Below are 27,890 nucleotides of genomic sequence, written 5' to 3'. Positions count from 1 at the left end.
AAATATGGTGATATCTATTAGAATTGTTTTTTTTTTTTACCATATTCATGGTAAACGTGGTGTTTTGCCTTTGGAAAGAAAGTCATAAATGTATGTAATGACATAAGCGTGAGTAAATGATGACAGAACTGTCATATTTGGTGAACTTTCCCTTTAAAAAGTGTCTTGACGGACAAATCCACAGCCATATGTGTAACAGTGTGTGGACGGCCATATATCCATGAGCTCAGGTCTTTTATTGGACACTGAAGATAACGGTCTCTTTTATGAGTTCATCCATACATCACTGATGTTAACCAGTCGCATTGCCGGTAATCCTGATTCCATGTATCTCACATCTTTGTACTTCTTGGAGTTCTGGAGCAGAAAAAGGAAGTAAACCAGGATCAAATAAGGGAAACAGATGTTTGGGCTTACGGTGAGACGTCACAGCTGTCTGGAAGCCTTCATGCTTAATCGACTCAAAGCGAGTTCTGCATTGCAGTTTTTCGATTATGACGCCAGCACATAAAGTAGTACGTCACAATTCAGTTTCGAGCTTGATTCCAGAATTCCTCTTGCTCCTTTGTATTGTAAGAAGTGTGCATGCTTCGTGAGTGTCAGTTTGTAGTTAATACGACGCATGTGATCAGCTGAACCCGTGACTTCCAGTTCGAGATGCCATTTAGGAAAGGAAATGCTACAAGGAAACTACATGGGCCCATCTTATCCGAACATCACTCCTTTGCATTTTCCTGCATCTTTTGAGATGCAGATTATGCGCTCAGCCAATGCATCTGCATGGAGGGATGAGGGAGTGGAACCGTGGTCACACAGCCCTAAGAAAGCATGAGATGTGTGTCCGTGCATCAGCTGTGCATGTAGCTGCAGGGTGAATCCATGGAAGGGAAGTCATATTTGCCCAGAGGAGACGGGTAATATGTGGTGGCGTAGACGTTGGTCTGCGGTAACGCTGATGGGAAGAAGTTGCAGCTTTCGTCTGGTGGAAGCAGGTTGTTCTTATTCAGAGTCTGCGGGGAACAGAGAGAAAGCACAAAAAGTGAGCACACGAGATGTCGAAAGTCTCTTCAATATTTCAAAGGCCACAGCGTGTTTTGCATCATGCTGCAGCGGCCCTGTGATGTCAATGCTCTGAGGGAAGAGAGGGAACCGAAAAATGAGGAATGATAGAACAAGACGGATTGAAGGAACGAGAGCCGTTTCCTTTGAGACAGATTAGAGAGAGTCGTGATTCTCAACTGCTTCAGACCCTGACTTCACATCAGATGTCAAGAGATCCCAACATTTTAGAGGAATTATTTAGTGAACAAAAGTAAATAATAATAATAAAAATAATAATAACAATTATTATTATCATTAAATAAATCATTATATATTTATTAAAAAATACATAATATTTAACATTATATATTTAATTATTATTATTTAATTATTAATTATTATTTAAAAATATAATATAAATAACATAATATAATAATTATTAAAAAAAAGAAAAAAATATAATGTTTTTAAAATCAAACAATAGGGAGCGTTGTAAATCTCAACTGCGCCAAGACCAGAATTATTTATTAAACAAATAATAATAATAATAATAATAATATTATGAATTCATATATTATATTTAGATATAACAATAGTATATATTATGTATTAATAATACATTAACATATTTTTAAAAAATTATATAAAATATAACAAATATAATAACATTTTTATTGAAACATTATTTATTGATATTATTTTTATTTATTATTAAATAAAATAAAGTAATAAACTAAAATAATCATGAACTGCATAGGCCAAACAATTTGCACAATTAATAATGACTATTTTAGTTTCTTGAATTGTAGGAATTGTTTTCTCCTTCCCTTTAAAAGTTAAAGCCTATTTATTTCTCTATATAAAATTATATAAAATATAACAAATATAATAACATTTTTATTGAAACATTATTTATTGATATTATTTTTATTTATTATTAAATAAAATAAAGTAATAAACTAAAATAATCATGAACTGCATAGGCCAAACAATTTGCACAATTAATAATGACTATTTTGGTTTCTTGAATTGTAGGAATTGTTTTCTCCTTCCCTTTAAAAGTTAAAGCCTATTTATTTCTCTATATTAACAATACATGATTATATGATTAAGTGCTTTTTATTATCTGCACTAATCAGTGTTGTGGTTGCAACCCACCAGTTAAGGACCACTGCACAAGTGTAATACAGAGAGAACACTGTGGCATGATGGGATACCTTGAACTCCATGGGTGTGTATAGGTCGTTCTTGGGTGCACAGCTGTTCTCTTTATAGTGTAGGTGGTTGGGGGTGCTGGGATGGATAACTGCGGATTCCTGAGGGGGTTTGCGGAGTCTCTGGCAGTACACATACACCAGGATGGACAACAAAACGGCTCCCAGAAAACAGCACGCTCCAGTCAGCACCAAATGGAACAGAGAAAACCCTGCAGGAGACAAAACAGAAAAAAATGTTTCACTAGGGTCATTAGACACATCAAAACCTGAATGCTGGATGATGTAAGTCAGATTTACCTCCACAGTTTGTGCTCCTCTTCTGTCCCTTTGACAGCACTAGAATTAAAAAAATGAAGACGTGCATGTGAAACAATATTCTAGTCTGAGATGCCAGAAAGAAACAAACAAAAAAAGAGGGAAATTAACTAACCTGCGCTCTCATTGGGTCGACACTGTCTCTGATCTGTGGAGTTTCCTTGGCAAGAGGCGGAGCTTATTTCACATGTACGAGTCCTGAGCTGCAGCCCCTCCTCGTTACACTCTGACCACGCCCCCCACCCACCTGACACAGGTGAGCAAGATAAACAAACACAGATTTCACAATTGTGTTATCATTAACAAAGTGGGGGATTTCTGTCCCAATCCAACAGATTCACAAACGAGTGAATCGGTTCTTCTTAGTGTATCAAAAACATACAGTGCAACTACTGTATTGTGTATAGCATATTGTGTACTCTATTCCCTAATGAATGACTCTAAGCTGTTTTGTTTGTAGTAATTCAAAAGAAGAACCAGTGTGGTTAGTCTCCCGAACAAATGACTCGGAAAAATTTATTCTTTTTAGTGAATCAAAACCAAAACCATTGTTTCCTGAAAAAAATTACTCTTTTAGTTCTCTTAGTGAATTAAAAGCATTTAGCACAATTTTCAAACAAATGAAATGACTGGTACAGTTCAACTGATTCCCAAACAAATTACTCTTATGAACAGGTTCTTTTAAGCGAATCAAACATATACAGATTAACTAGTTCAGACCAACCAATTCCCGACTGAATGAGCCTTATGAGCCAGTTATTCTTAGTGAATCAAACAAATACAGTACTGTTCCAACTGTTAGGGTTAAACTGATTTCTGAATGAATTACCCTTATGAACCAGTGAATCAAACACAAAGTACAACTGGTGTAGTTCAACCAATTCCAGAAAGAATTACTCTTATGAACCAGTTATTCTTAGTGAATCAGTCACATACAAAACAACTGGTACAGTTCAATCGATTCCCAATCGAATTACTCTTATGAGCCGGTTCTTTTTATTAAATCAAACACAGATGCACATTAGGGGTTTTGCCATTAGTAAAAATATAAAAATAAACTAATGAAATATGCTACATTTGTAGCTGAAAACAGTCGAGCTACTGGAGGCATGCCGTGGGCGGAGCTAAAGAGTCACGAGCACACGCAGCTTTTGAGTAGCAATCGTCTACAAGCTGTGACATCGACATAAATAAAACAGGAACAAAAACTTAATAGTCTTGGGCTACGTCCACACGAAGCCAGAGCTTTCCCTATCCGATCTTTTTTTTCCCCCTATCTCAAGAAATATCTGCGTCCACACGAAACCATGAAACTGACACAAAACGATGTAGTATACATGCCAGACCAGCATGTGGCGCTGTAATTCTGCCACAGAGATACACTAAAAATGTAGAAGAAGACTTCAGATGATGCGCATAAACCTTGCGCGCGGTATACAAACGAACATGGAACAATACATTTATTAATCTGTGTTAATGTTAGTTAATAAAAAGGCAATCGTTCAATGTTTGTTCATGTTTTTGTTGCTGTTACGTGACGTAGCGGTGTCTGACTAGGGGCGAGACGTGGGCTGATGACGTCATCGTTTCAGAAAATAAATATTTAAAAAAATATTGGTTTCCCTCTCCCAAAACGCCGGATCCGTCTGGACGAAACGCCTATACGATACAAAAATTATCCGTATACAACTAAACGCGTCTCCGTGTGGACGGGGCCTAAATTAAATATGGCTAACAATCAGATCCAGCCATACATATTTGATCCAGAATCTGATCCCCCGTCTGAAATCCAGCGTCGAACTGAGTCTTGTTTATAAAACTTTCGTCACCGAAATGACGGGAACAAACAAACACATTTGAGCAACTCCGCTGCTGCCCCGAAAAAACAAACTGCATCTACTGTTCATGTCTTTGAAGACATTTTTCTCAAGCAAGTCCTGTGCCGACGACTCCTGTAACCCGAATGAAGCATGTAGATGGGCTGCTCTTGTTCTCGCTCTGGTTGTGTGTGCGCACTCTTCCGGCCCATACAAGGAATTCTGACCTTTATGACGTCATACAGAGCCATACTCGAAAAAAACTTTCCATAACTTATACGGAACCTGAAGGAGTGTATTTGGCACCGAAGTACTCCGTCATACATCCAAATCATTTTTTGACATTTAGCATGAGAATCCAACTCTTTCACAGTGTAAATAAGTCAGAATGCATGAAATAGCATTAGACCTCCCCTTTAAAAAAACAATATTCTTTTAATGCTGCAAGTTTTTTCTCACCTTCACACTCGTGTGTGTTACAGAGCGCTTCCTCTGTGTGCAGGCCGATGCAGATGTCTCCAGAATGAGCAGGGGAAGGGTTAGAGCAGGTACGGGAGCGCTGGTTGTGACCGCCGCCACAGGAAGTAGAACACTGAGACCAGGAAGACCAGCATGACCACGCCCCCTTCACTGAAAAACAACACCTGTTATTACACTACTCCATTAACAGGACATGAGTGACATACTTAAAAGGATACAAAGCACTCTCAGACCTGGGCACGTCTGAGTGTTGCAGTCCTGATATTCGACCGGCGCTCCGCTGCAGGCGAACGGCGTGCTCTTGCCATCCGGTGTGGCGCAGGAGCGCTTGCGTGTGCGGAAGCCTTTGGAACACTCATTGGAACATGCGGACCACGTTTCCCATGACGACCAGGCAGCTCCTTGCACTCGTGTCACAGGTCGACCCATTCTCAACAAATCCTCAACTAGACCTATACAAATATAAAAGTGTGCATTTAGTAGGGCTGCACAATATGGATTAGTGCAATTATCAAGGCTGCGATTCCATTACATAAATATATGCATGGTACGTTTTAAAGTGAAGAGCAGCACTGTTTATTTACACGCGAGCAGCTCATGATACAGTGCTTTCAGTGTCTCAAAGTGGCGTGATTCACATGTAAATGTTGCTCCACACAAACTTCATCTCTGCATCTGATCTGAGTTTAGGTCACTTATGCATTTAGGAATGCAACACGTGGCAACCATCTACCCATATTTGTAATGAGAAGCGCTTATTAACCAGCTGCTGTCAACAAAAGTGAAGCTTTACAGGCTCCCTGTGGTGTTCCGTCAAAATAAAAGTTGGATGGTTAAACGTTTGAAAATTAGGAAAGTAAACCAGCCATAAATATTAGTATTGTAATTCTACAGTTGTACTGTAAAATACAATTATTATTTTTTTTTTTTCTTAAATACACATTTTTTTATTTTACAGGGAAATATTACAACAGTAATATTTCCTATTTTGTTTAATATTTATATTTAACAACAATAATAACAATAATAATAATGTAATTAAACAAAAATATTCATAATATACTACTACTACTACTACTACTAATAATAATTATTATTTTTTTATATTTTTATCTAGTAAAATAATAATAATAATTATTATTATTATTATATATTTTGTTTAGTATTTTTATTTAATAATAATAATTATTATTATTAAATAAAAAAATAATAGAATAATAAAATTAATTAATTCTTATTATGTTTAATATTTTATTTGTTAATAATAATAATAATAATAATTATTATTATTATTACTCAATAAAAATAAAATATTATTTTATAAATCTATCTATAACATTTCGGGCCAAATTGTACCTACAAACAAGCATAGCAAACATAGAGGTGTTTTTCAAATCACATTTTAATCGCAATTTTTATCAGAAAAACAGCAATTAGATTGTTCCCCCAAAATCGTGCCGCCCCATCTTAAACAGGATGTGTGCATATTTGAGTATGTGCCTCTGAGGCTGTGTGTGTGTGTACCATCAGTCTCGCAGGCAGCAGCTCCGTCACTGGTGGGACAGAGGCGAGTCTCTATCTTGCGTTTGCCAAGCTGCAGGTCGTGAGGGTCGGCGAGGAGAGCCCTGCAGGTGTACCTGACCCGCTGCTCCTGTCTCGCCCCCATCTGAGTCACATTAACAGGGTACCAGGGTGTCCACGGTGTGGTCCGCCTCACTTCGGCACACGGGTCCAAGTTACACGCCTTATACTCCTGGATACAGTAACACACATGGTTTTCAAAACTTTTTCCGATATTAGGCTTTTTAAAATTTTATATGACCTGTTTAAGACCCTACCAGAGGGCAACCAGGACATGTGTTTCCATTCTCGCAGGTTCGAACACGGGATTGGACTCCACCACCGCAGGGAACACTACATTTGGACCAAGCGCTCCAGGAGACCCAGGACACCGGAACAGGACATGGATTCTTTTCGTTACACAATCTGAATCACACACAAACTTCCAGTCAGCTCAAATAAACACTTACACACTTATGAGTCAGTTTAGTTAGACAATCAAACAAATGACTCTTAAGAGTTGGTTCTTTTTAGTGAATCCAAACCATAAAGCAAAGCCAATGTAGTCCAACCGATTCCTGAACACTTGACATTTATGATTCAACTGTAGTAAATTAAAAGCATAGTCTGACTCCCAGATGAATCATATCAAATCATATCAAATCAAATCAAAACTATAACGCACAGCCTGTAGTCCATCTTTCCTCTCGTCTCACCTCTCCTCTCGTGCCTGACCCACACATACGCGTCCTCCGTGTCGGGGTGCTGGGTTGTTACAGGACCGCTGTCGGACCTCAAATCCAATGCCACAGCTGGTGCTGCACTCGGCCCAGGATGACCAGGGAGTCCAGCCTCCGTTCCTGAACAAACAGAAGCAGGTTAGCATGGATACCACACAGTAACACAGTCTGGTGACCTGTCAGTTTATGCCACAGACCTGCCACAATACATTAAAGAGGCCATATTTGTCACTTTTTGTTATTGTATGTTAGTCAATGTTTCTTGGACAAAAAAACAGTAGTAACTATTTTCAACCTTCTCTCTGTCCTTTTAAATAAAGTAGACTTGTATTAGACGTCTATATGTAAATGAGCTCACTTATGATTGGCTAGCCTCTGTGCACCAATGTAGTACATACTATCGTTCATCACTGCAGCTGCTACATACTGTATCGGTGTGGATATGTTAATGTGGGCGGTCATGTGATAAGGGCTGTGATGTTAAATATACAGCTTGAATTTACTTTTATTTCAGTTTTAGTTTTAGTCATTTTAGTACTTCAGTACAATATTCTGAATCAGTTTTTATTTTTATATTTTCCATTTTAATTTTAAAGTTTTAGTAACTTATGTTTTTGTGATTTTAGTTTTTTTTTGTCTGTTTATAGGTCTGTCTAGTCTTACTGATTTTTATTTCAGTTTTAGTTTTAGTTATTTTAGTATATCAAGTTAAACTAAGTTAAAATTAGAAATTCTGCCTTGGCAACTAGCTGAAATAAAAACTTTTTATATTTTATTTCAGTTAACGTTCATTTCAAGTAACAATTTTTTTTTTTAAATATATAGTCTTAATTTTAGTTTCATTTTTCGTTTTAGTTAATTACCATCACACTGACTTCAATTTAAACTTCTTTTATTTAAAATCTCTTATTTTTTAAGATTATTTCAATTACAAAATTATTTTTGTAGATTTAGTTTAAGTCGACAATAACCCCACTGATACTTACTTCACTCTTCTGTGGAACGGTTTTTGTCCATACATTGGAAGTCAATGGGGTCCAAAACCCCACTGACTTTAAACCTGTCATACAGGTTTGAAACGATATGAAGGGTAGGGCAGGGGCACGAGGGAACTGGGAGCTTTTCACTGTTGCAACGTATTATTTCAAAGTATTTATTTCAAAGGAGCAAGAAAATACTGTTTTCCAATATATTACCCCTTTAATAACAAGGACAGTCCCTCTGAAGTCACCTGAAGTCAAGCGACTCCTTCTAAGGGCCCGATAATGACTTTGCAGGATTGTGATCACAACTTTAGAGCCTGATAGGTAACATCAGTTTTATTAAACTTAACAGTAGCTTTCTGACAAAGATGTATTAGCAGCTCATTACTCATGTATTATAGATCTGCCACAGCTGCTCTTCTGCTGTTATAGTGAAACATTGCGTCCTGTTAGATTCTCGCACCCAGACCTGGTGATGTGTGTGTTTAAACAAGCTCTAGGTGAAGATATAATTGGAACATTCATTCAGTGGCGGAAAGTGACCGCAGGATAATGGGACATGCAAAGAAGGAGCTGCTCCGCCAGAAACGCTGCGTCAGCCGCTTGCAGTCAATGAATAGAGCCGGCGTTACTCGCAGCACGTCTGTATCAGAGTTCAGAATTGATGGATTCGAGGCCTCACTCTCTGCAGCTGTTAGCGTTGGGTGGTGCCTTTCTCTCATAGAAGAGCTGAATCAGACGGAATAAAAGCACTTCAGGCTGATCTCTCTGGCTCTCATATATCAGTCTAGCCGCACTCTTTACACCTGTCACTTCAATATGGGGAGTCCCAGATTATAAAGGCCTAGTTCATCCAAAAACTAAATAATTGACTCACTCTCTTACTCTTATAAAAACCCATATAAGTTTTCATTCTCTGTGGATTGACAGTGAATAAGAAGATGCTGTCAAACTTGAAAAATTAGATGAACTTTTATATCCATATGACCTGCGCAACTGTATACTTGTAAGTCTTCCACGACAGCTATCATATGTACTACTATTCAAAAGTTGCAAGAAATTCATACTTTTATTCATAAATGATGCATTTAATTGATCAAAAGTGACAGTAAAGACATTTATGTTACAAATGATTTATATTTCATAAAATAGCTGTTCTTTTGAACTTTCTATTCATAAAAAGAATCCTGAAAAAAGACAATAATAATTGATGATATAGTCTAAAAAACAGCAACTGACAATAATAATGTTTCTTGATCAGCAAATCAGTATATTAGACTGATTTCTGAAGGACACTGAAGACTGGAGTAATGATGCTGAAAATTCAGCTTTGATCACAGGAATAAACTACCTTTTAAAATATATCCAAATAGAAAACAGCTATTTTAAATTCTAATAATATTTCTGTTTGTACTGTATTTTTGACCAAATAAATGCAGCATTGGTGAACATAAGAGACGTCTTTCAAAGAACATTTTAAAAATCAAACCGACTCCATAGTTCGGAACAATACAAATACGGCTCATCACGATAAGTCACGCCAGGTTTGTCATCAATGAAGCTCAATGACTTGGTTCTTATGTGTCTGGTAACCAATCACAACGTGTCAAGTTTATATGCAGGGTGCGGATGGGATTTGAGATCTACATCAGAGGAGAAAATTGTCAGTGACATAAATAACAGCTTGATCCTCACACAAAGCTATCACGTGACTTGGAATATCGCACACAAGTCGTATGAACTACTGTTATGGTGTTTTGCCATATTTGAACTTTATCATGCATGGTTAGTTTACTTTAACAAGCATATGGGTTTATACAGTAGGTGTACCTGGAGCAGTTGGCCACCTCAATGTTCGCCCCGACACACTCCATCCCTCCACACTGGGGGCGAGGGTTATCGCAGGCCCGAGTGCGACACTGACATGTGCTGGTGCCTTCACCTCCGTCGTCATGGTTACAAGCCTGCCATGGTGACCACTGGCCAAATCCACCATCCTGGGTGAGGTTCCGCTCCTATAAATGTAAATGCAAACAAGGCAAGTTTTAAGCACAGGTTTAGTGTCTGCATGGAAAATCCATTTTTTTACTTGTTTTCAAACTTCATTCAGCATAAACCCTTTTAGTGTACAGATTCCAACTCTCTTTTATAGACAACTTCAGTAGATAACACTTTATTTTAAGTACCAATTCTTACTATTAACTAGTTGCTTATTAGCATGCATATTACTAACATGTTGGTAATAGTATTCATGCCTTATTTGAAGACAAAATTTTGAAATCAGAAGTCACAAAGTGACATTTTTCTGCAGTTATCCAAGTCTCCACATACATGATCTCATTCAAAATCAATTAAATCCATTCAAATGTTCCTCCCGTGTGTCCGTTTGCATTAGAAGCTGGTTCATGTATTGCACAGGTACTGAGGATAAAAACTGTAAAATTCATCTCCATGCATGGGTAATCTTCAGGGAGCAGGTGTGCGGTGCGTCCATTGAGGTGAATACCAACATCTACTGTTGAGTCTGGATTAGTAACTCAATGCCATTCATCCAATAGTTCAGACCACAGAAGCGCTCAAATGTTATTAAAATTAATAGCAAAAGAAATTTCGAGACCTGCATCAACTTTCACTGTACTTCAAGAATCAAAAAAGGTCAACTGGGGGCTTTTCCCTGCTGCATGACAAAAATTGTTAATGTAATGCTCATCAGTTTGCCCTTCTATGAATTCACTCCTTTTCAGGTTCCTTTGATCCTCAGCTTCAGCCAATCAATGACGAGGAAGTTCAAGGAATCAGCAGCTCTGCTGTGGGAACAGGGCAGTAACTGTTAGTTAGTCTGTACTTAACTTGGCACTTAATTAGTAAGACAAGCCAAAAACGTAGCAATGAGGTTGTAAGTAGTATTGTCACATAACATGATGTTTGCCATTACTGATCCAACATGAAGCCTTTAAAACTGTAAACAGATGTAGTGTCGAAATGCTGTGGATTTTAGTTTAGTTGGATGATGTTTCTTCATTTATTTATTTTTTTAATTGTTTTTATTTATTTATTTATTTTGCATTTTACGTAGGAATAGTTTAAATTCCCAATGAGACACAAAAAAGAAAATGTTAAATGATTAGTCAAAAATAGTATATTTACATATGTAAATATTATTCAGAAACCTATGTAAAATGAATCATGGAAATAAATAAGCTTGCATAAGTTTGCATTCATTAGCACAACAAACAATAATTTACAGAAATGAGCTTGGATAATGTTAATGTGTGCATATATGAATATTTTTTGCATGATGAACTAACAATGAACAATAAAATATTAATTAATATTTATAAAGATTAAATGCTGTAAAAATATTGACCATTTTTAATTCATAACACTAAATACATTAATATTAATAATACAAATACTAATATTAATGTATAGAACCTTATTGTACAATGTTACCATAACTATATATAATACAGTAACAGCTCTTACAGTTTATACACAAAAGTGTGATTTATTGAGATAGTAGCAGCACAACACCCCCTTGATGAAGGTTATTCACATAACGTTCTTTCTCTTAAAATGTAAATGTTGACATCATTAAATAAGTCTAAAGGAGAGTCTTTTGCGCAAACATGAACTCCAATGCAATCTAAACAGTCCACTATATTATCCAATGTCATTTCTGACTAGAATCTTACGTAAATATTTTGTTTGTATGCTTAATGTTTAATGTTGTGAATCACAAATATTTAGCAGTGCATACTGTGCATGTTGTAACTTAGTGTTGATTTACGCCATAACTATGGAGCCAACGCTCATTCTGCAAAAGTTTGGGAAAAACACTCTTACTCACTGTCACAGCTTAAAGCCATTACAATAGAAACAACTGGTTCTGTCAGGACCACTATCGTCAAAATGATAGATACTTAGCATAAAGTTGGTTTGGTGGTATGGTTCTGTTCTGGGCAAAAAACTCCCTGCCCATCCATGCAGCCTGTCATGAATGAGCAGGGAGAGCAGCAATAATAACCCCCCTAGGGTTAACAGAACAGAACAAGGCAGATATCATTAATGTACTTAATGATATTTAAGTGTAACACATCATTTAAGATAAAGGAGTCTGATTAGCAAGGAATATCAGAAAGCCAAGTCCTGACTGTGGCGAAAGGAGGAGCTGGGGATGGAGGAGGGTAATTTGCTCCGGAGCAAGCTGAAAAGCTGCTGAATAATACTAAATAGAGCTTATATAGGAATGGTAGGTGTCGTATTCCTATAGGTAGATGTTATCAGCTGAGAATCAGCTGATGCAAGCTTGACTCACGTGACCTGCCAGAACTAACGCTAACGCTTAGTTTTTGCCTATTAGCATAATAGCAAGTACTTTTAATGCATAGTATTAGTATGCAACTTGGGACAAAGCCAAAGCTTCCACAGTGTTGTAGAAAATTAGGTTTGTTTATTATTGCTCCTCAGAGGATATCAACCATCAGAGATAATAGGAAATTTGTGATGTCTAATTATGGACCTAATGAAGTGTCAAGAAGGAACAGGAAAGACATTGGCCAGCCTTCGTGCAGAACACCAGCGTGTAATTGACAGTGTCAGACGAAGGGTTCAGATAAGCTGGGTTCCGTCAGGCTCTGTTTCAAGGCTCTTCATCAGAAATTTGATTCTTCAAGACCAGCTCAAAAATCATACAAGATTTCTGGTGTACTCAAAAAAAAATAAGCTGTTATGTATCTTCACCACAGAAGCTCTTAAATAATGTTCGTAGAACAGAACAGACCAGACCAGACCAGAATAAAATAGAATAGAATAGAACAGAACAATGTAGAGTAGAACAGAATTAACAGAATAGAATAAAACTAAATATTGAACAGAAAAGAAGTGTATAGAACAGAAGAGTATAGCAGAATAGAACAGAACAACAATGTAGAGTAGAACAGAATTAACAGAATAGAATCAAACAGAATATAGAACAGAACAGGATAGAACAGAAAAGAATAGAAGTGTATAGAACAGAAGAGAAACATATAAAATAGAACAGAACAGAACAGTAAACAGCAGAGTACAGAAGAGAACACGACATAGAACCGAAAAGACTGTAATAGAACAGAATAGAGTAGTGCAGAATAGAATAGAATAGAATAAAACAAACATATACAACGAAACAGAACAGAATCAACTAAAACAAAACAGAAAAAAAAACTGATTAGTATTGAAAATAATAGAATATAGAACAGAACAAAAAATAATAGCAGCGTATACAGTAGAACAGAATATAGAACAGAATAGAAAGAACAAAACATAACAGCAGAGTAGAAAATAGAACAGAATCGAATACAACAGAACAGAATACAAGCATACAGTACAGAACAATACAGAACAGAACAGAATAGAATAGAACTGAATGAAACAGAACAGAAAATGATAGATTAGTATAGAAAATAAATGAATACAGAATAGAAAACGGAATATAACAAAGCAGAACAGAATATAACAATAGAACAGAACAAAATAGAATAGAACAGAAATAATATATTAGTATAGAAAAGAATAAAACAGGATACAGAACAGAATATAAGCGTACAGAATAGAACATAATAGAATCGAATAAAACAGAACAGAATAAAATTCAATAGAACATAAAAAATAAAAGCACAGAGTAGAACAGAACAAAAAAAGAATAGCAGTGTATAGAATAGAATAGAATATAATAGAATAGAACAGAACATAAAAAATAATAGCAGCGTATAGAATAGAACAGAATTTAGAAAAGAACAGAACAGAACAGAATGGAATACAACAGAACAGAACAGAATACAAGCATACAGTACAGAACAATACAGAATAGAATAGATTAGAATAGAACAGAAAAGGGTAATTAGTATAGAATAATTGAGTACAGAATATACCAAAGCAGAATATAACAGAACAATAGAACAGAACAGAACAGAACAGAACAGAAAATGATATATTAGTATAGAAAATAATAAAATTGAATACAGAACAGAACAGAGGGTCTTTTGCTCAAGATAATAATTAAGTTACAGGAGACTTAATCATGAATTAATCAATTTACTGTCCATTTAATCTCACTGCTGTGTTGAAGAAACACCTGAGATATTAAAGAGATGTAATTTGTGATTTTTCTTTTCTGTGTGATGATGTTGTCTGAAAGTGTGTCTTACAGGGCACTTTGTGATGTCTTGACTCCACTGGCTCATGTTGGAACTGTCCTCAATCGTCGTACAGCGCTTCTGTTTCCGGTCCCAGCCGCAGTACGGATCCCTGGCACCCAGACAGTCCCTACGATCACAAAATCACACATCAATGACAAGGTCTTAATAAATACCACCATAAAGAGTGACCTGTCTGCTCATGAGAACTTCTTAATGACCAGAGAGAAAAAGGAGAGGAGAGATTGGGCTTAATAACTGAGGAATAAATCTCACTGCAATAAATATTAAAACTAATACTGTCCTTCTCACACTGAACACTGAATCTCAAGTGAATATTTTGCAAATTTGGTCTATAATATAAACATCACTTTTGTTATATTGAGATCAAAGTCAGAGACTGAGCTGAAGTGTAAATATAATCTAAGCATCTGATCAGAACATGATATGATCTGACTTACAGGAACTACAGAGAAGACACAATAAACCTCAAATCCTGCTCTGGGAGATAAATAACATCTGACAGAACCTCTGTGATTTATTACAGCTAACAGACTTATCATTTTCTCCTTGTGTCCTTTAGGTTCAGTGGAGCGAGACGGTGTTATTAATTCAGGAGCATATTTCATTGTTTTAATGATGTCATTCTTCAGAAGGACAAAGTTTGAAAAAGCAAACAATGTAAGTTACCAGTATATTACAAGCACAAGCATACAATCATATATAAAGTAGTGTTCAAAAGTTTCAAAAGCTTCAAAAGTTACTCAGGATTAAATGATTTAATTGATTAAAATTTACAGTAAAGACATTCATAAGTAATGTAACAAAAGTTTCTGTTTCAAATAAATGCTGTTCTTTTGAACTTCCTATTCATTAAATAATCCTGAAAAATGTATCCAGATTTCCACAAAAGTATTAATCAGTAAACCTGTTTTCAACTATCTTAATAATAAAAATGTTTCTTGAGCATCAAATCAGCATATTAGAATGATTTCTGAAGGATCATGTGACACTGAAGACTGGAGTAATGATGCTGAAAATTCAGCTTTGATCACAGAAATAAATTACATTTTAAAAAATGTAAGTTATTTTAAATGGCGATAATATTTCACAACATTACTTTATTTCTAATCAAATAAATACAGCCCTGGTAAGCCGACCCCAAACTTTTGAACGGCACTGTATATACTCATATTTTACAACCAAATCAAATATAACAATGTGTCTCAGCATCCCACTAACAACTAAACACCGGCAACATTAGAAAACTGCAAATGTGCTGGAGATGCAGAAAGAGAATACATTTGAATACATTAAAGGTTATATAAAATTATAATGCTTGCAGCTCAATCAAACTCTACAGATGAGAACTGGTTTAAAATAATTAGAGTTATTTGCAACATCTTGTGAGATCTGACCTTTTGCCACCTGTGTGTACGTGTGCGTGGGGGAGAATATGTAATGAAATGACTTCTTTCCATTGCATTGGCATTCTAAACACAGAGCGGCTTCACACACACAGCTCCATCATGTCCCATAACAGCCTCTAACATCAAATGTGTCCGCCTCGTGTAGCTCCGAGTGTTTGTGTAACAACATCTGCGGCAGGAAGTCAGGGAGAGTCTTCAATAGATCACATTCCCCATATAAAGACAATCTTCTACTTCTAAAGTAACTACCGACACCCTCGAATCATAAGCATATATGTGACCCTGGACCACAAAACCAGTCTTAAGTGTCAATTTTTTCGAAATTGAGATTTATACATTATCTGAAAGCTGAATAAACAAGCTTTCCATTGATGTATGGTTTGTTAGGATAGAACAATATTTGGCCGAGATACAACTATTTGAAAATCTGGAATCTGAGGGTGCAAAACAATCAAAATACTGAGAAAATCGCCTTTAAAGTTGTCCAAATGAAGTTCTTAGCAATGCATATTACTAATCAAAAATTAAGTTTTGATATATTTATGGTAGGAAATTTACAAAATATCTTCATGGAACTTGATCATTACTTATTATCCTAATGATTTTTGGCATAAAAGAAAAATCGTTAATTTTGACCCATACAATGCATTTTTGGCTATTGCTACAAATATACCCCAGCGACTTAAGACTGGTTTTGTGGTCCAGGGTCACATATGTGCCTCTAAACTGACAGATCACATGGAAAATATCTTCTGATGTGACATGCTTTAAGAAGACGAAAAACAAACATCTCTATTATAACACAAGGTGTATTTTAAATACGGTGTCATGTGGAGCTTGAAGTCATTTAGCAGATCAAAAATATGTTTTGCTTGATTTTATAACTCAATTTACCAAGTATTAGGGTACAAAATTGCACAAAGCTCTTACAAATCCAGCTCTGAAGCCCAATTCATTCATTTGGATGCCATTATTTTATGAATTTGAAATCTAATTACATCTCTTAAAGTAAATGCAGTCGCTTCCTGCAAGGAGTGATGCATGCATTATATATTTTTAATGATGTTCGAGAATTTATAGGTGTTCTATTCATAGCAGCGATGGAGAACACGACAGCAATTTTTTTTAAATGACCTAGTTCATCATTCGGCCGCCTCTCGGAGAATTTATGAGATAATAATATCTGTGACTGCTCATAAGTACTGTCATTCACTTCATCTCCTTGAGCTTCATTTCCTGTCTGACTCCAAGGGCATCTAGCAAGGACAAGTGCCGTAATCAGCCTTTGCTGTAATTTAACAGCAACTGTGCATTTTGATGTCATGTGTGAACAGGTACTCATTGTGGTGATGATGGTGGCAAATGGGATCTGGAAGTTCTGTACTGATACTATGTGAATGTGACAGTTCAATCATGTTCATGGTTAGGACGTTCTGACCTCACGAGTCTGTTGTCAACGACTCCCGATACAATTATTCTTCAAGATGTGGGAATTGAAAATCTTGTTGCATTCAGCGCCAAAGAAATCACTGCCATTTTTTCAGTCTTATAGTAGCCTATCATATTTCTCAGGAATCTACCATTCAAAAGTTTAGGGTCAGTATGATTTTTTTTTAAACTAGTTCATACTTTTATTAAGCAAGGATGCAGTAAATTGATCAAACGAGACAGTAAATACATTTATAATGTTACAAACTTCCTGGAAGAAAATGTATGACGGTTCGCAAAAAATATTAAGCAACACAACCGTTTTCAACACTGATAATCATAAATGTGACCCTGGACCACAAAACCAGTCATAAGGGTCAATTTTTCGAAATTGAGATTTGTACATCATCTGAAATCTGGATAAATAAGCTTTCCATTGATGTATGGTTTGTTAGGATATACAATATTTGGTCGAGATACAATTATTTGAAAATCTGGAACCTGAGGGTGCAAAAAAATCAAAATATTGAGAAAATCGACTTTAAAGTTGTCCAAATAAAGTTCTTAGCAATGCATATTACTAATCAAAAATTAAGTTTTAATACATTTACAGTAGAAAATTTACAAAATATCTTTATGGAACATGATCTTTACTTAATATCCTAATGATTTTTGGCATAAAAGAAAAATCAATCATTTTGACCCATACAATGTATTTTTGGCTATTGCTACAAATATACCCCAGCAACTTAAGACTGCTTTTGTGCTCCAGGGTCACAAATGTCTCTTGAGCAGCAAATCAGCATATTAGAATGATTTCTGAAGGATCATGTGACACTGAAGACTGGAGTAATGATGCTGAAAATTCAGCTTTACATCACAGGAATAAATTACATTTTACAATATATTCAAATAGAAAACACTTATTTTAAATTGTAATAATATTTCACAATATAACTGTATTTTTGATCAAATAAATGCATCTTTACTGATACTTCTTTCAAAACATTTTAACAAACTAGTCAGCTGTTTTTCACAAAACCTACAGTAGTTGACTAATGTGCCTGTCCTAGTTGACACGTGTGCATGTGTGCGACTCACTGTTCGGTTTTGTAGTTGGAGCATCTCTCCAGAGGGATCTTCAGCACTCTGCTGGGGAGTCCCACGAAAAGCGACCTATCGCTGTGCAGAATCTGCAGGTTCAGGATTGGCTCCTGCATGTTTTCTGGGAGAATGCTCATCTCCTCCAAGTAACATCCGCGCAGACTCTTATTAGTTGTGGATAAGGCTTTGATGATGGTGCCGTACTCTGATTGGTCAATGAAAGAAAACTATTAGAACCACAGTGCACAACACTGGAGGACAAAAGTGTTGAATGTCAAACTCTCTTCCTTCCTGACCTGTGCCGATGTACATGACGTGGTAGAGCGTGTCTCTTCCCTGAACAATGTCCACAGCCAGTCTGGAGAAACGGATGTTGTCTTGCGTGACCAGAGGATCCGTGGAGATGGGCTGAACCACCTCACTCATGAGAAAGAGCCGCTGGGCGTCTTGAAGACTGCGTTCTGTTAGATTACCGCCCGGACCTGAATCATTCACTGTCCCGCACTGGCACAGAGAAAGAGGACATTACAGCCAGAGATGAGGTGATGAGGAACGGCAGGTTAGAGAAACGATAAATCTAAATCGAACTGACTAATGCATTTGCTGCCAAATGTCTTGAATAGAATTGGGAGTTGGCTTCAGGGTAAAAGTAAAATGCTTTGAAATGGAAGCTGCAGCAGGTCATTTCCTTTACCTGAAAATTTGGAATGGGGTTGGGAGTAGAAAGCCAGCTGGTCCGAGGGTTCTCCTGATAACGAAAGGGTCCGTTAAAGGCCTGCGTGATGGCACTGAGGTTAAACGCACACACCGCTGACGCAGCAATGCTGTTCCTGTGAAGAGAAATGAGAGGAAGAAGTGAAGGATGGTGAGGTGCTGAACATTCGACATCTTAATAGAAAAACAGTAGTGTTCAAAAGTTAAGGGTGAGAAAGGGCTAGATTTACTAAACGGCAATTTAGCGTGAGACCGCAATCCCGTAAAAGCACCAATGGGAGGGAAAAGTTCTGCTGGTGATTAACTGACAAAGGGCAAATTAAAGAACACAGACACAGCCAGATCATTTCCATAATGACCAACGCAATCTACCAAGCAAATTAGCAACTATCACAGCCATGTCCAACACAAAATGGGTTCAGATGCTTTTTTGGAAGTTAAATAATGGCAAAAATAGCAGTCAACTCATTAGCGTCAACCTTAGTAAATCACCTTGCATGATTGATTGTAATATTCTCCTACCACAAATGTTGCTTCTGAAACTCCTACAAATGCATTTGCAATAAGGTCACCAGCAAAAATAACTGTGTCCATGCCTTTTCATCACTGATTTTTCACTGTGTGTCTTTAGTACATCCTGACATTATTTATTTTTTTACGGCAAAAGAGGGTTAGTAATTCTCTCCAAGGCTTCTGTAAAAACAGTATTATTGTGAAATATTATTACAATTAAAAAGAACCGTTTTCTATTTGAATATAGTGTAAATTGAATTTTATTCCTGTGATGCAAAGCTGAATTTTCAGCATCATTACTCCAGTCTCAAAAACATTTCTTATTATTATCATCAATGTTGAAAACAGTTGTGCTGCTTCATGTTTTTTTTGTGGAAACCATGATACAATTTTTTTTTCAGGATTCTTTGATGAATACAAAGTTCAAAAACAGCATTTATTTGAAAAAGAAATAATTAGTAACATTAATAATGTCTTTACTGTTACTTTTAATGTAACTTTGCTCAATAAAAGTATTCGTTTTTTTGTTGTTGTTGTTTTTTTATTATCCCAAATATTTGAATGGTAGTGTATCACTGTTTCACATATATTCACATAGAAAACAAATATTTTAAATTGTAATAATATTTCACAATATTACTGTTTTTTTAATTAAATAAATGCAACCTTGCTGAGCAGAAGAGACATATTTCAAAAACATTAAAAACTTAATTATTCCAAACTTTTGACTAATATATATATATATATATATATGTGTGTGTGTGTGAAAAAATGTGTCCAGATGCTTAACTTTTGAGTTTATTTAATTTTTGTCATGTTTCATTGTTGAATTTTCTTATACAGCATTGCTGCATGAATAAAATAAGCTAATATAATGTTTTTTTTTTTAATAAATGTTATCACAGTAAAAATATGTTGTAATGATTTAATGCATTTTTAAATCATAAACAATATCCAGATGTTTAACTGTTGTGTTTGTGTTTAATTTTCTAACACAATATTTTGATACTTCATTATATGCAATAATAAGTTTTTTTTTTTAATTGACAAATATTAATGTATAAATGAAGGTAAGTAAAACAAATACTACCAGGATGTATAAATAAAAAAATACAATTAAATTATCATTATTTTTTCAGTAATGAGAATATAGGTCAAAATGAGCTTAATTGTCTTGAAAATTATGTTATAATGCAAAATAAAAATCATAAAGGTCCTAAAATATGCTAGATTTTCTTTAAACAAAATGTTATTTAATATACAGGTGTTATTTTGATTTTAATGTAAAACGTGACCTAAACATATTCTTTTTTCAGGATTTTTCAGATTCATTGATAATTTGTGTGTTGTCCCGCTGTACCATTGAGCCATTTGGAGTTGTACTGTGCGGTCCGCAGGGGCGGCATGTTCCCCAGACTGCGGTAAATAATGGGGTCGCGGCTGGAGAAATCCGTCACTGTGGCCGCGTAGACTTCTCCACTCTCAGTTATCATGGCTGTAGAGTTGTGTCGAGGGTCGTAGGGACAGCGGGCCACCCCGCCGATGGACTCCAGGACGCTGGAGATGTCCGTAACAGGGCGAGTCGTACACATGGGCATGAAAGCATTAGTGCCGCAGGTGAACAGACGACTGCCGTTCAACAGGAGGACACGGACATAGTTCTGACACTCATCCTGAGAGAGAAGAAACATTTCATTCACACACATTACAGTTTACTTCCAGAACCCTACTGAGGCACTCTATAACAAACACTCATTCACAGAGCGCATCCCAGCGTTCGTCTCTCACCTCCGTCTTTCCTTTGCTCTGGCAGGACCTCCTGGTGCTCTCGTCTACTCCCCATTCTGTGGCCTGCAATTAACAGCCAATTAACATCATGGCTAGAAGTTAAGTTATCAAGACACTTGCCTGCTAAAATTTACATGCATCCTTTAACTCTGGGATTCATGAGGGAACTGCAGGGGGTTCATGAGTTGATGAAAAACTAAGAATTAATCAAAATAATTAAATAATTGTAAAATAATTCAAAAAGCTTTTTTGTTTTTTAGATATTGTTTACCTGCTTGTCATGTAACCATAGACCAACATCTGAAAAGCATGAACCAGTGTTCTTTTTTTTTACATATTTTGAATGTTTTTTTCTGTTTTAATTTAAATTTTACTTAAAGTTTTAGTAAATTTGTTGTGTTTTTGTCATTTCTATTATTGTTTTTTAATGTGTTAACACTATTTAGTCATTTTTATTTAAGTTTCAGTTTAAGTAGTGTTATTTTAGAATCAACTATTATAGATTTTATTAATATTTTTTTTATATTTTGTTTTCATTTTGTTAGTTAATGTTTCAGTCATTTTGTTGTGTTTTTATTTTAGTGTCATTTTTATTAGTTTTTTTATATATGTCATATAAATAGACATTATACTAAATGTCTAGAAGTTAAACTAAATGAAAATGAGAAATGTTTTTTATTTCTTTATTTTAGTTTTTTTTTATTATATATATATACACTGTGTGCACATTCTAAAATGCTGATTTGCTGCTCAAGAAACATTTCTCATTATTATCAATATTAAAAACACGCTGCTTTAAGTAAACTTTTTTAGTTTTACTTTTTTTTTTTTTTTACTTTTAGTACAGCACTTCCAACATGTTGAATGCATCTGACTGTTTCTGCAGACACAGAATATTAGCATTTTTTGTAGCAATTGTGCAATTCACCCTATTACACTCACAACTCAAGGCAGAAATGCCACTCTGCCTGTCTATAGTCCAGACTACATAGAGTGTTTCAGATGCAAGACATATTTACAAGTCAAGCTTCCCAGTTTTCAGATTTACAAAGGAATAATTTTAATGATTCGACTGAACTGATTCACAACACGTTCATCAGTCAGCTGTAAGAACCCTGGTAGCGAGTAAAACGGTGATGTCGGAATCATAAACAACAGTATTTAAATATTTAGTTCACAGCAAAAATTATTAAAGGTCTCACAGAGACTACCGTTTACTGATGATTCAAACAAATCTGTCAATTGTTCACTTCAACCAGTTCATTTAAACGAACTGTCCAAACAAACGATTTCTGTTAAGTGCAAATATCAACATTCCTTTTACCTTTAAGAAGCCATGACAACAAACCTAAACTTTTCTCGTTATTATGATTAGGAGGCAGAAGTAGTTAATGAACTAAAACTATGAAAGATATTCAGTCATTCAATTCTCCCATTCCATTCACTCAGCTTCTTTCCTTAACGTGAAGAAGGTACAAAACACACAATAATACAAGACAAAAAGAGTCGGAGACGGAGAGTTTCGCTGCATGTGAAGCAAAGGAACACTGGATGGTTTGTAATCCGTGTATCATTCGATCATTCGTCTTTTGATTTAATATTGAAAGATGATGCATTTAACGTCAAATAATCTAAATGAAGCCTTTTAAAAGATGAGTATTCCCTGTGGTTCATGTTTGTGGCATGCCCCGGAAAGATGCTCAAGGAGACCGAGACGCGCTAAAGCAGCGCAATCTGTTGTTCTCTTTATTTTTCAAAGGCATGACATTTTGTAGTTATTTCAACTGCAGCAGAACTATTATTCTGCTGCATGATACTGCAGAAGAACTGATGATGGCACAGTTTGATCTTCGGCTGACCAATCAGCAGAAAGGGTTGTTTAATTCCCGTCCACGTGTAGAAATCGAATATTCAAGCTGTTTATTCATTTTTCCACCCAAGAACGAACAACGAAAATTTACGCTGAATTCTCGTTTTTCGTGTTTTGGAAAAAAACGAAAATACGAAAAAGGAGCCGTTTTCTCATTTTTCTACTTTCAATATTAAATCAAAAAACGAATGATCGAATGATACACGGATTGTCTGTCCTAATCGCATTGGTTCTCTTATCTGAAACGAAAACCATTGAATGTGTTCTTTCACTCGTTTTAGACATTCTTCCTCTGTTTTGTTCCTTGTCCCTCCCTCTCCTTTCACAGACTGCTTTGTCATGTTTATCTGTGTTGTCATTTGGCTTGAAAACAATGATGCAGACCAGAGTCTCTCACACACACACACACACACACACACTATAGAATGAAATAATAAGGCATGATTTTGTATTGGACGTGACCCTTCCTGAAGGCATCAGCTGGAGAACTGTGAGGATCCCAGCAGAGCCTGAATGGAGTGAGAGGTGTGGAAAGGTCACAGATAAAACACAGAGCTCCACACAGATTAACGTCTGTGCCGGGGGAAGTTTTATGACAATGATAATCACAGCCAGATCTAGACTATTAAACTCACACTATCACACATTAGGTTGGACTGGGCAAAGTATGGGTCAAAATATACACTATACAGTTCAAAGGTTTGAGGTCAGTAAGATTTTTCTTTACATTTCTTAAAGATTTAAAAAATAATAATAATACTTTTACTCATCAAGGGCACATTAAATTGATCAAAAGTGAGAGTAAAGTCATTTATGAAGTTATAAAAGACTTCTGTTTCAAATAAATGCTATTTGTTTCAACTTTTTAGTTATTAAATAATCCTGAAAAAGGTATGTTTTCAACAAAAATACAAAGCAGAACAACTTTTTTCAACATTAAAAAAAAACATTCTTGAGCAGCAAATCTGCATATTAGAATGATTTCTGAAAAATCATGTGACACTGAAGACTGGAGTAATGATGCTGAAAATTCAGCTTTGCATCACAAGAATAAATTACAATTTAAAATATTTTCAAATAGAAAACAGCTATTTTAAATTGTAATAATATTTCACAAAATTACTGTTTTTACTGTATTATTTTTGACCAAATAAATGCATCCTTGGTGAGCAGAAGAGACTTCTTTAAAAAAAAAAAATTTTTTAAATCTAACTTTGTTGACAAAAATATCTGCTAAATGACAAAGCGTAAATTTATCATTACTCTAAAGAGAAAAAAAATAAAGATAAATTATTTTAACTGTAAAGAATCTGTACATTATAGCTGTATTTGTAGTACTTAGTACTGCATTGCATTTATGCTGCTTTAAATGTCATATATCATTGTACTACAGTATTTTTACTATAATATAGGAACTTTATTACAGTAATGAGAGGCACCAAAAAAAGGGAATTACAAAAAACTAAAATTCCCGGACGCATTATGATAAAGAGCCCCATTAAAATTTTAAGAGTTTATTTTGATGGAGCTTTGACTTTAATGGAGCAAAGACTGATGTTCACTGGTTTCAACTATGCAACAAACAGGCAATAACAGAAGTGATATACATGACTGACAGCCTGAAATTTAAAAACATAATCTTGTTCCTGCTGCCATTTGTATATATTGTAAAAATGCAGTTCTGAGCACGATCAATTATTTTCCTTAACTGCATTTGCTGTTTAGTGGTAGTTTGAGAAGTTTTAGGAGCAACATTGCATACACTAACATAAAAAGAGTGCATGGATTGTAGTGCATATTTTACGATTGATAAGTGACATCTGTGCTTCTGCACTCTTGAAAAGCAGCAGGCGCTTCTGATGAGCACACACTCATCTACAAACAGAGCTGATTACACACATTAAGACAAACTGCATCTGTTCACTTGACTTTTGCAAACTACATTTCATGCTGCTTGTTTAAGAAAAAGACAGAGAAACAAAGAGAGCGCAAGGGTTTAGAAAGCAATCATCAATCTAGCCATGCCTCTGCAGTCAGTCACTGAACAACACGTGAAAGACGCTTTCATTTGAAGAGCAGGACTCACCCTGAATGATCTAGAGGGGTCAGACTTGTGTCACCTCTGGAGGTTGTGGGGTTGTGTTTTTTCTCCAACACGCTCAAGATCTGCTCATCCAGGCACGATCATTTGACCTCAGCTAAAACACTCTTATCTGCCCTCTCTATCTCTCTCTGCGGCCTGTTCCTGACGCAGAACCATCATTAAACTAGAACGATTTCAAGACAGATATGATAAATCATTGACATGAGATGCAACAGATATCTTTCATTTACTGACATGGCTGATGTGTGTAACTTTGCTGAATCTCACTGTCTGGAGTAGCCAATGAAGTGAGTTCTGTATGTTTCACTGATAAAATACGAAGTGGGTTTTCAGGAAACCTGTTTGAAAACAGCCAATACTCCATTTTGTGATGCTAATGGCTGAGAAATTACACACAGCTTCAATGCAGCTAATTTTATGCAATTTTAAGCAGTTAAGGTCTTCATATCATTGGATATTTCTAATTTTTCATATCCGAGTGTTACTTCAGGCACTTTAATGTCCCAGGGAGTAAAATAAAATAAAAAGAAAAAAAATAATAAAAGAAAATAAAAAAGAAAATAAATATATGTATTGCCTTTATTATTACCTTGTCCCAGAATCAGACTTTCTATCTTAAAATATGAAAATCCATCATATAAATGACATTTTTAATTCTACTATAATCTATTATAACACATTTCAGCTGTTTTTTTAGCATAATTTCTACCACAACCAACAATCTTGGTCCTACATTTTTTTCAAAATACTTTTTCATACTTACTTCCTAAGGTGTTTACCAAGATGACTAAAATCACCTTTGAAAAAAAAAATGACGTTAAAGTGAAAGTATCTGCCTTTTTATTTAAAATTATTTTAAAATGTCATTTGCACCATAACATGAATGATTATTTAAGACAGGCTGGAAATTACATTCATTCATGATGAACAAATTGTCAAAATTGTATCTTTAGTTCTTGTAAATATGCTGTTCTAAAAAATGTTTAGAACAGAGATGTAGAGGAGCGCAGTGAGGAAGTTGTCATACTGCCGTGTGTGTGTGTGTTTGCTCGAGGGGTGACTGTGGGTCACTCTTGCGAACACAGGGTCATGAGGTCACCTTAAATCACTGGATTCTGACAGATTCTTGTGAGATCTGCCTCCAAGGCGTCACCCCCTTTCAGGGTTACGGTGAATGTTTAGAGGGTTCACCAGCAGGGTCTTCCACAAACGCCAGCGAAGTCACTCTTAAATATCACACAACCGCTCAAAGCTTTCAACAGGCTTGTCACGCAAGCACAACACAATCTCAGCGTTCCCACTACATGCTAAGTGCAGAGGTGGTCTCAAATCATCCTTCAAGACAAACAAGGCCAATTTAAACCCACTCCCAGATGAGATTGCAGTCTACAGGCAGCTCCTCACCTCAAACACAGACAATCTGCAGCGGCAGACAAACATACAGATGTTTGCATATTGAACGGATCATATTCTACACTTTGTTTGATCCACAGTGCTAGTGAAGATTTCTTGCACCAAAAACAGTCAGAAAGTTTTTCCATAACCATTTTCCACCAAAACATACTCTCAAGGATGAGCAATCTATGATAGAATTTGCATTTTAGTGTCGAATTGTTCTGTTCTGAAAATAAAATAAAATAAATGTTATTACATTAAAAAACGAAATGAAATGAAATATGTTATTATTACCCTGGTCCTAAACATACTCAATGATTAGAAGTAGGGGTGCTCCGATTGATCGGCTACCGATCACTATCGGCCGATAATCGCTTTGGGATGATTGATCGGCGGTCTCTAAAAAGGCCGATCTAAAAAAAAACGATCTCAAGCTGATGATGCGCCTGCTGTGAGAAGGTTTGGCATGACATGCAGCGGCACCGTCTCAGTCTCTGTCCGGCGCGGGTGAAATAATTATAATGCTATAAATATTTCTTAATTAAATAACTTATAAAGTAACTTGAAAACCTTGTGTGAGACGTAATTTCACAAACAGCGTGAGTGAATCACCGCGCGCGCGCTCTCTCTCAAAATATGCAAATGTCTTCAAATCACCACACCGCGTCTGTCTATAAGCGAGCTGCACGCTGCACAGTTGACACAGGAGTTGTCACTTGCACAATCGAGGCAGTGTCACATCGTCACTAAAGTTTATAAATTGCATTACTTTATAATTCTTGCCAGTGTTTAACCATTCAGCGCTCGCGCGCTCTCCTGGAGACCGTACGCTCATGCACACTCGCAGCGCACACACATAACGCCAGGTTCACATTACTCCGTTTGCAGTGCATAGGTGGTGCGTATTTTTTCCGCGCTCATGTTAACGGATTATTAAAGCGTTCACTGCTGGCACTTGTGGAGGTAGGAAAACAAAGTTCTTTATGAACCGCAGGGTTGCTTGTAATAAAGATTTAAATGCAAAAGAAAAGGCAGTAGGGCTGACTATTTCTGTCAATGGTAAGATTGTGATAACGTAAGAAAAGTAGTTTTGCCACTTAATATATAAATCTAGAAGTAAATGCAAAAGTAAAAAGCATTGAAAAATGCGTTGCTTATATTTATTGTGTTTAAACATGTCTGTGAAAGATTGTATTACTGTACTGTGTAAAAAAA

The 27,890-nt window shown here is 35.9% G+C and overlaps 1 protein-coding gene across 1 annotated transcript in view; it reads right to left on the bottom strand.

Annotated features, from left to right (window-relative positions):
• LOC107672647 (semaphorin-5B-like) overlaps positions 1-27,890 on the bottom strand; it is a 64,814-nt gene continuing 36,924 nt past the window's right edge. The window contains exons 6-22 of the mRNA XM_016465934.1: positions 21,307-21,369; positions 20,874-21,191; positions 19,528-19,550; positions 18,986-19,121; positions 18,588-18,795; positions 18,289-18,496; positions 14,342-14,459; positions 9,984-10,168; positions 7,147-7,290; positions 6,709-6,856; positions 6,395-6,623; positions 5,104-5,322; positions 4,850-5,020; positions 2,689-2,820; positions 2,556-2,594; positions 2,259-2,467; positions 1-1,010 (exon numbers count right to left, since the gene is read on the bottom strand). Of these exons, the coding sequence (XP_016321420.1) occupies positions 849-1,010; positions 2,259-2,467; positions 2,556-2,594; positions 2,689-2,820; positions 4,850-5,020; positions 5,104-5,322; positions 6,395-6,623; positions 6,709-6,856; positions 7,147-7,290; positions 9,984-10,168; positions 14,342-14,459; positions 18,289-18,496; positions 18,588-18,795; positions 18,986-19,121; positions 19,528-19,550; positions 20,874-21,191; positions 21,307-21,369 (2,712 nt within the window). The 3' untranslated portion in view covers positions 1-848. The remainder of the gene's footprint in view (positions 1,011-2,258; positions 2,468-2,555; positions 2,595-2,688; positions 2,821-4,849; positions 5,021-5,103; positions 5,323-6,394; positions 6,624-6,708; positions 6,857-7,146; positions 7,291-9,983; positions 10,169-14,341; positions 14,460-18,288; positions 18,497-18,587; positions 18,796-18,985; positions 19,122-19,527; positions 19,551-20,873; positions 21,192-21,306; positions 21,370-27,890) is intronic.

Source organism: Sinocyclocheilus anshuiensis, unplaced genomic scaffold (genome assembly GCF_001515605.1).
Source record: "Sinocyclocheilus anshuiensis isolate Anshui unplaced genomic scaffold, SAMN03320099.WGS_v1.1 scaffold1346, whole genome shotgun sequence".
Taxonomy (NCBI): Eukaryota; Metazoa; Chordata; class Actinopteri; order Cypriniformes; family Cyprinidae; genus Sinocyclocheilus; species Sinocyclocheilus anshuiensis.
This window is presented reverse-complemented; position numbering and strand designations above follow the sequence as displayed.